At 30.5% G+C, this 10,034-nt stretch overlaps 1 protein-coding gene across 2 annotated transcripts in view; it reads left to right on the forward strand.

Annotated features, from left to right (window-relative positions):
• Positions 1-7,955, forward strand: part of LOC141456065 (bicaudal D-related protein homolog) — a 216,698-nt gene extending 208,743 nt beyond the window's left edge. The window contains exons 6-11 of one of the 2 annotated variants that reach the window (XM_074131669.1): positions 3,117-3,239; positions 3,325-3,471; positions 3,550-3,615; positions 3,759-3,788; positions 6,797-7,054; positions 7,573-7,955. In XM_074131669.1, coding sequence (XP_073987770.1) covers positions 3,117-3,239; positions 3,325-3,471; positions 3,550-3,615; positions 3,759-3,788; positions 6,797-7,054; positions 7,573-7,710 — 762 coding nt within the window. In that variant the 3' untranslated portion in view covers positions 7,711-7,955. The remainder of the gene's footprint in view (positions 1-3,116; positions 3,240-3,324; positions 3,472-3,549; positions 3,616-3,758; positions 3,789-6,796; positions 7,055-7,572) is intronic. The other variant, XM_074131670.1, reaches the window with a different exon arrangement.
• Positions 7,956-10,034: the final 2,079 nt, after the last annotated feature.

Consider the following 10,034-nt stretch of genomic DNA (forward strand, 5'->3'; position numbering starts at 1 on the left):
CCGTAAAATTTTTATTTACGGTGCTTAACTAAATGTTTTTCGGCATTTTTTAAATATTGCAAGTGCTATTCCTTTAAAATCTTTTTGGTAGGTAAGGAATACCTTATAAAACATTTTATTAAATTCACCAAAAAGTTTTCCACATTTGCTTTGAGAAAATTTAATGCTTTTTCTATCTATCTTCTACACTTATCTATTTTATCTTCTGTCTCTGTTTATTTTTCTGTGTATGTGTGTGTGTGTTTTATTAGGGATGATTTATTATTAGTGATATTCAAGGTGTAAATTATTTCATGGTCTATTAAAAATTTGATTACGTTATTTTATTGTATTAAATATTTGGACGTGCCTTTTATATGTTTTATATGTTCAGGAAATAGGGTGAAGGGACCAGTAATTGACTGGGCACCAGTAATTGACATACCAGAAATAAACTGGTATTATAAGGGATATGAGCCGTTTTTAGTGGTGATTCTTTCAATTTCGATATTGAGAAGTCTTTGGGCAGCAGTTGCAGAAAAATATTAATTATTGGAAGGTTCCTTGGTATCAGTGGAAGGTTATTTGTGTTAAAAGTTCAAAATCAAGGAAAAAACAAGCCGTTGCTAAGGAGGATTGATAAGAAAATAATTTTTCTTTTTTCTTATTTTTCGTTTATTTGTTCATATATTCGTGTGGTTATCAATGTTCTGTTATAATTAGTATTACTTGTAGATTTCATTTATGTAGTTTTTTTTTTAATTATAAGAAGCATTGAGGATTAAAATGGGGCTGTCAATCACTGGTCCTTGAAACGGCAATCTGCCCAGTAATTGACATGTATGTCAATTACTAGTCCTACAGCTTTTTTGTTTGAGACCAGTGATTGACTTCCTGGGAAAATGATAAGATAGGTTGATAAATTTTATTATAATTAAAAATTCAATACATTGTAAAATAAAATCATTGATAAAAATCGGCAACATAAAATAAATAGTAAAACTTCCAACAAAATGTGTTTAAATTAATGAATTAGCAAATGTACGCCTTATTTCAAGAGGGCATGCAGAATGATTATTCTGTACAGAACAACAATGTATGAACAACAAACTGGAATAATCGTGATCGCCGAACAGCTTCCGAGGCCTACGTGATTGATAAAAACGACGCCCACTTATCGGAGTTGGAAAATCTCTCTTTCTCCCTCAGTTTTGGGTCCTTGCCACATGACAAAGAAGAAATGGTTGAACCATAGAATTCCATCAAATAAAACGGCCAGGGGAAAAATGAAGCTCCCTCAAGAGAAGTACGAGGTGCGAAATCAAACATACGTGGAGAGTTGGTGACTTAGTGATGTTACACATTAATAACATAAAAAAGATTGTAAGATATATTGTATTTACCAATTGACAGACATGTTGACGGAAGACGAATATATAGCATCCCATAGGCTAATCTGTATTTAAAAAAAAATGAAATCGGTATGAAAACCATTTTTAATTCCCAAAGACGTGAAGGTTGGATCGCCCTATACTACTTTATGGAGAACGTTACCAATTTAATAAAACCGTTGATGTGTGAGGTTTTCAAATGGCTTGTGATTTCAAGTGGCTAATTATCAATTACATAAGATATATTATGATGTTCATTTCCTATGGATTCCGAAAGAATATTTTGTTTTTCATTCATTTTTTCTTTTATGGTGTGCCTATTTTAATAACACATATTTTTGTCAATTGGTTACCTAGTTATGTGAATATCAGTGGTTTATTTGTAGGTATGTGTATATTAATACCTATCTTTTCCAAGTTAAAGAGTCAATAACAGATATATATTTTTTAATCTAGTTTTTTTTTCATTGACGATTCATTTATTTATTACTGTTATAAGTGCGAATGCTTACAACCTGTGGCGGGACGCGATGAACGTGCACACAATGTATATATACATGTGCCCAAGAGGTAACTCAGTAATAATAAACAATAAAATACTGAATAGATGCAGAAAGTAAGAATGAATTACATTCAGATAGTTTGGTTTCGAAGCAAATGACACTGGCAGCACAGATTGTGGAAAATATTAGCGAAGCGCTCCAAAAGAAAGGAAGTGTAGGAGAAATTTGGTTCACTAGAAAGCACCAACAACTCGAACCCAAAGACACGTAGATGCCATCGGTAGCAGCGTTATAGGCGGATTGAATGAAACAAGGATGTGGCCACATAGTCTAATCGGAAGTAGAGAGGGTAGTTTGGTAAAGTGAGAACCAAAAAAGTTCCCAAAAAAAGGTTTAAGTAACAAAATATTTAGCGGTAACTTGAAAGTATAAGAGAGCGGAAGAATTAAGAGAAAAAGATAATGGCGAGCCGACAGACATTGTGTACGATCTAACAAGCATGTTAGCTAATATCTCCTTGGTACTATTGAAAGTAAGGGCTGTTCTTCAAATTACCTGTCTTGGTAGGACAGTTGTGTAAGAATTGATCGTCAAAAACTGCATAAAAAAGGGTAAAGTTGAAAAAAATATGAGATTATTTAGGTTTGCCTATTTAAAAACTGATTGTAATTAATTATGAATAAGACTAATTTTTGTTATAAATCCAATTGAAAAAGTGATTTAGGTGATATAAGTGATTTATTTAGATTTAAAAGTGATTTTGAATGCATACCTTATGTCGTTTCATGAATATATTTGTATGTCAATTACTGGTCCCACCCCATGTCAAACACTGGTTCCACCGAAAATTCGGTATGTCAATTACTGGGTCATTGACATATTTCCAAAAAAAATCATTTTTGGTTGACATAAAGATCGAATTTACTGCTTTTAAAATATTAATAAAATAGAATACATCCTACTGGAGCGGTACAACTTTACAGCCTACACCTGGAGCCAAAATAACGAAAGTTATTCTATCTTAAACTCGAATTTTTTCTTAAGCAGTCAATTACTGGTCCCTTCACCCTAAATTAATTAATTATAATAACTTCTTCTACTTTACCTAAGTTCTTGAAACTTTAAAATAAAATACTTGAAAATCAGATTAAAATTTATTTGAATAAAATCACTCACAGTAGCAGTTAGTCTTGCCAGACTCTTTGAAATAAACTAATATTAATATTGTTTGGACGTTTTTCAGATTAAAGTTGAGATAGTGAGCGTTTATGATAGAGTAAGGGCTGTCTGCCATAGCTTGAAACAAAGAACACAACAATCACTTGAAAATTCAGTTAGGCCAGATATTACCATTCATCAAGTGAAGGTTTTAATGCATTTTATAATACTTAGCAATTTATTCCTTATTTTTATATATTTACCATATCTTGAAACATTATTTTTTATAACAGGTTGGTTTATTAACTGCTGTAATTCAAGAACTTTGTGACCTAATCTCTGATCTCAGCGGCGGCGACTATTCTACGAGCAGCGTCAGCGTTACCGACTTAGAGATCGAACTTCATAGGGCACAAGAATCACTTGATCGTATGTCTAGAGTAAGTAAAATATTTTTTAACTGTTTTTATGATCTATGTACAGAAGAAAAAAAAAATCAATCATTCCTGAATTTGTAGGAAATGGAGGCCAAGAAGGAGGAGTTGAAACGCAAAAACGACATTATTCTAGATCTCACAAGCAAGGTAATTTTATGTTTATCCTATTATTATTGTATTCCTGGATATATAATAATACTTTTTGTATGACAATTTAATGTTAATTCATTAAAGTCAGCATATTCCTTAACAAATAATTGATATTTTTGTTTCCATGCATTTTTCAACAGTTGAGGCTGTGTGACCCAGAATATGACAAGGTTATATTCTGAAACCACAAACAGTCTTTCAATGTTTAAAAGAAATTTTATTCCTAGAGGCTTATTTTAATCTTAAAAGTTATATTTTTTATATTACAATCTGAAGCCCTTATATAATACACCATTTTGGAGAAGGTGGCCTGCCCGTCTTCAGAAAAGTTGCAACTACATTAATAAAAATTACTAGTCTTTAGTCTGATGGCTCTTATATTTTCTAAATAGTAGTACCAAGAGCTGGATTCTGCTTTACGTTTTCTAAATTTATCAGAGTATAGTTCATTGTTTTTGGTGTCTGATTCATAAATGCAAAAGGAAGAAAGAATATTGCCAATTTCAGTTATTATTTTTTATTTTTGCTGAGCTTTCGTCCTAAGGACTAGTCATCTTCAGGGCTTATGTTGTTGACGATTATGATATTTTTTATGTTGCTACATGTAAGGTTGGGGTATCTTGCGTTCTGTCTGCTTATAATTCTGAGGCATGTGCAGAAAGCCGCCTCAATTGTCCGCTTTGAGCGGGATTTTCCTAAAAAGTTTGTCGGGCATGTGCAAAGTAATTCAAGTGTTGAAAATGTGGTTAGGTCCATAATGTTGGATATTATTTTTTTTATCCTTCGAAGCACGCATGTTTTATGTATCACTGATCGGTCACGGACTTTCATTCATCAATCACTCAATCAGTGAAGTCGAATTCTCTAAACAAAACTGATTAATCTACCTATGATGGTGGATTAAAATCCGAAATCCTGGAAGGTATGCAATAATCTCATGCGTGCTTCGATGGGTAAAATAAGTGATAATTAAAGTGCACCAACAGAAACAAAATTGAACTATTTCATGGATAGTACAGGCGCGTTAAATAATTACAAAACGATAGGCAACTGATGGATCACAAATTGCCTAAACGAAAAAACCTTTTACTTTACTTTTCCTAAGAGTGTTGAAGATTAATCATATTCAATGAGAATTAAAACATTGTGAGGAAACATAAATACAGGTAGAGTTCCTCTGGGATAAATATTCACCTTAACTTCATGTTTTAAGTAGGCCGTAGCGTGACGAATTCTGAATAAACTATTTTTAGGTCTGATTTTAAGTGTTTGTCAAAAGTAAGCGAAAAGTTTCGCTCATTTCAATGTCTCCCTTTGTTTACCAAGTATTGTAAATCTTGGAGATATATCATTATTAAAATATATTTTTTTGATCGATAATTAATTTGATATAATGTTCCCTATTTAAAAAATATTGAAAGACTGTTAATTATTTATTTGTAGGAATAGTATGTACACGATCTAGTTTTTCTTCGCAAATTCTAGCACTGCCCAGTGATTTTTACTTTTCAATATTTGGGCAACACATAGATATTCATGCAAACAAGTCTGATTCATTTTCCATAATATCCTTCCAAAATAAGTACCTCATCTTCATCAATATCCTGCTTGTTTCCATCATCTAGTACATATTCTTTCTTTTCATAAAATCTTCACTAATTTTTGCTAAGTTCCTGCTTGCAGCTGAAAGCATGTACGTAAACCACTGCAAAGCTTATCTTCGTTAAAACAGGCCAATATTATTTTATGTATTTTTTCTCATCTGCCAACTCACATGCACTTCTAATTATCTATTCAATTCAGCTTTAAAACGATCATCTTTTTCTTATTAAGCTATATCACGAATATGTCCTTCAGACTCTCAATGGAGTTGGAAAACAAAAATAAATCATTCAAATCCGTTTTTACTAAAGTGGAAAGAAAACTCACTCACTAATTTTATAACCCAGATTCCTGGTTTTCCTAGCCAAACCAGCCTTTTTTTTACAAACTACACATTTTACACTATTTTCCGTGTATCAAGTGTACATCTGAGGTCATTGAAACTGGGATTTATTCAATGCTAACCTCAAGTAGAGGCATTGGACAGTGTGTTAACACTAACCATAAGGTTAGCAACTAGCTGGACTCGACCCAAGATTGCGAGGTTTGCTAGGCTTAGTTACTGCTGAGTATATCAGAGCTACTGCTGGGCATATATTTTTTCATTTATACCTTCTTTATCAAAGTTTCGTTGTCGTTTTTCATATTATTATTTCACCATAACCCACATTAATGGAAAAAAGTGAAGTACTTTCCTGTGAGGACTTTCCTGCAAATTGAATTATAATTCGGATTAGCTTTGTGTTTCGTGCACTTGATTCTCAAGCGGAACATGTTCTCAAGTTCTACTCTTTTTTAATGAAAAGTAAATTTAATCGGCTATGAACCGGAGAAAGTCTTTTTTTTGGAGACCAGTTTCCTAAATATACCTCTACATTTTGGGTAACATTAAAACCCTTCTTCAGGTGCTTCTAAAAATAGATTGCAAAAGGCATAAATATGTTACAGTGATAGTTTGCATATACGTATGATAAAAATTCATGAATGAATATTAGTTTATGGAAGATATCACAGAATAAAAGTTTGACGATTCACGTTTCTTTTTATTTTGCTTTCCTTCATCTACTTAAAATGATAATTTGATACTGTTTGAAGATAATTAAAACAGCTTTCTTATCTTTGATTGAATTAAGAATGGAGAGGAGAATGGCAATAAGTGATTGTATCAAAATGTTTTTCTGCCTTCGTCTTAAACTGGCCAAATTCTCTTCGTCTTAAATTTTGTTTAATCTAAAGTCACTAAATAATAAATATTAATTACCAAAAAAAAAAAAAACAATTCAATTCATCAACTTGATGCTACAAATTTATTTCATTACATTTATTACTTGTGTGTGTTAAGTAAGCTATGTCATTCTCTCTGAGTTATTCAAATTGGTTCTTCAAGCACTGTTCCCAGAATCCTCTTACAGTTCAATGTCTGGTTATAGTCTTTAGGAAAGAACATTGTCTGGAGGCCAGAGCGCCCTGAAAAAGTAGTCGGGCTCCAATGATCTTCAATGTTTAAGCGCCTTAAAGTAACAAAAAAAAAAAGTTTTATTATTTATTGTAATTATTTATTTCTTTTTTTCTTTAGTTAAGCGTAAGAGAGACTGAATTGGATGGAGTTAGGGAAGAGCGTGACCAAGCCAGAGCCGATCTTCAAGAAGGTAAAGGATCCAAAGATGAATTGGTACGGAAAGCATGGGAAGTAAGAGATAGTGCTGTGGCTAGGAAGAATGCTACGCAAGTAGAACTTGCAAGAGCTAGGATAGATGTTATGCAAGCAAATAGCCAACTAATGGAAGCTATACAGCAGAAGGTAGAATTGTCGCAACAGTTAGAGCAGTGGCAGGTAATTAATAAATACAGTGTGTAGCTTACTTTTTGATATTTTCTTTTTCCCGTTTTGAATTTTGAACTCTATTTTTTAAGTTTTAAAGTTTTTTCAAAACCCTAAATAAAACTTTATTTAAACTAAATATTTCATTCAGTTTTTCTGACGTTAAAAAAAAAATCCAGTGTTGTAAAATATTTATTGGTCACAACTGGTAACCAATCTTAAAATATCGAATTAGTTCAAATAAATAATATTTAGTTCCCTGATTTAATTTCATTTTTATCTTTAACCTGCTGACTTGAACTATCGAAGAACGAATAGTTTTATTTGAAGAACAGTGGATTTGTTTAGCATGTACGTATTGAAATAATCTTTTGGGACTCATAGATGCTGTATTTAAATTTTCCTCCTAAAACCCCTTATAAAATCAAAAAAATTCTGGTGGGAACGCTCAACGATTTTCTCTTACTGTAAAAGTTAAATGTAAAGGTTTATTGTGTTATTTAAAAATTTATAATTTATTTCCATTTCAGGTGGATATGCAAGCATTATTAGATGAACAGATGAGATGGAAATTAGCAAATCCAGAACAAGTTAGCAGTCCGAATACCCCTTCGTCTGCTGAGAAGAAAAGGTCAAGTCGTAGACTGTTTGGGCTGTTTCAAAGATGACCGCTAAAATAAAATTTAAGCAGTCAAATAATTTTATTTTTAATTTCGGGGTAACACCAAAACCTTACTTTTTAAATATAATAAAGTATATAAATAGAAAGTTCTTTTTTTTAAAGAATATATTTTAAAATTTAGATAGTTTATTAATGTTTACCACATTGCCTTACTAAAATAGCAATACATTTTAGTAGCCTATTAATATTCAAATATACTCTAATTTCCTTAAAACCTATTTTTAAAAATAATAGGTGACGTCAAATTACACATTTACAGAGTACAGGTAGTGTTATATAAAAAAAAAAAAATTAAGAAGTAGATAAAAAAGAGGAATTAAAGCAACAATCATAATTAGATTTAAGTATTTATTGCTGGATTTATGCACTATTTTTGGAAATACGTTTTCTAAATCTTTCCTACTTTCAATTTTTTTCGAAACAAGTTTTTTTTTTTTTCTTAAATTACAGTATATTTGAAGTTTTTAATGGAAAACATTGTGATTTAAATTATGCTTATTTAATAAGAGAAAATATTATTCAATGGAAAACTGGTTAAAGTGGAGAATAGCTCCTACACACCTCTTTTCTATTCAAGAAGGAAGAAAATTAATTACAGGTCTTTCATTATGTGCGTTCAATTTATTATTACTGAAGTGGCAGTTTGAAAGTTACATACTGCTGAATTTAAATTCACTAATCAAACTATTTTCAGAAACTTACAAATGAAAGGATAAGTGATATACATACAAGAGCGATAAGTGATTTAGGAGATATCCATTTTTCTCTTTCTCTCACTCCCTAACTCAAAGATAAATTTATAATGTAATAATTTTTCAACGCTCTGTTCTGGTAATGAAAATGGGAGTATGTAAAACAGAAAACAATACACTACCAGTGTATGGATAGAGTTTTAACATATGGTTAATTTAGAGTCGGTCAGAAGATAATAGCTTTCAATAATCAAGAATAGCTAATTCTTGAAAAGAGGTATGATGTATTCGTATGTTCAGAGTAGAAAAAAATGGAATAATTTTAAAAACATAAATAAAATAATCATATGCTCTGAGAAAGATAAGTTTACAGTTTAAAACTTTTATCTTCAGATTGTGCCTGAGAATGTAGGTGCTTTTCTCCACTTACCGGAAGAAAATATGCATTTAATTTAATGTAAATAATCATTTATTTTAATGTTAATTCATTGTAAAAAAAAAGAAAAGTATGTTTTTATTAATATAAGTACGACCAATAGGAATTAGTTTGCCTTAAGTACTTAACTTTTGTAAATAATTTGAAAATTTATATTGGAATGTAAATAAAAACAAGAGTTAATAATTCTATATAAATGGTGTAATTGTAAACAAATTATTATGTCATTTATCAGCTAATAATGTACAATTATTTTCCTAAAAATAATTATTGGAATATTTTCACATATCAGAAATTAACATTACATGAATCTGCATTTAATTCCAGAAATTTTGTAAATATGTATTATAGAATAAATGTATTATTAATATATAGTTTTTATGTGTACGAAAAAATTTATTAAGTTCAACACGTAACATCTTTAAACTAATTACAACAGCGAATACTGGCGTTTTATATTTGTAGGCTGAAGAAGTAATTCATATAAAATGAAACTTATTCATTGGTCACCTCTAAAATAACTTTTTTTCCAATTCCTGGCTGAAATAGAAAGAGTAATATTTTTGGAAATGATTTAAACATCCCACAAGTGTCCTTACAGTAAGATTAAATGTAGATGATGACGTGACCGAACATCTTCAATTCTATTTATATCTAGCAATAAACAATTATGAAACAATTATTTTTTTTTTCTTACTAGTTTAACTCTCACTTTTTTTAAATTCGTATATCACGCATACACAAAATTATGAGCAGTTTATGACAAGCTTCATTTACTACAAGAAAAAATTAAAAGTATTAAAATTTACTAAGTTTTATGACTATTTAACACCAGAACGGACATCTAAGTTCTCGGACGTTTGGGTTATAGAAAAATTTCATTAAGTCTATTAAAATAAATTCTGTAACATTTTTATTTTTTACAATCATAATCTTCTACATGATCTTCTGTATGTACAAACTCAAAAAATAGCTACAAACTGAACTGCAAAAAAAGCATTACAAAATTCATTAACGAACTTTCTGGAACTGAAATTAATGAATAATACGGAATTAAACAAATCTTTTTGTAATCAAAGTTTAAAACTCAATGATGGATAAAACTTGATGCCTCTCCGAACAGTATCAGAGGCTAGTGTTCCTGAAAGATCATTCATAAGTGAAGCCTTATGCTTTTCTAGT

This window comes from Rhodnius prolixus, unplaced genomic scaffold, assembly GCF_049639745.1.
Source record: "Rhodnius prolixus isolate KJV_2025 unplaced genomic scaffold, Rpr scaffold_4, whole genome shotgun sequence".
Lineage (NCBI taxonomy): Eukaryota > Metazoa > Arthropoda > Insecta > Hemiptera > Reduviidae > Rhodnius > Rhodnius prolixus.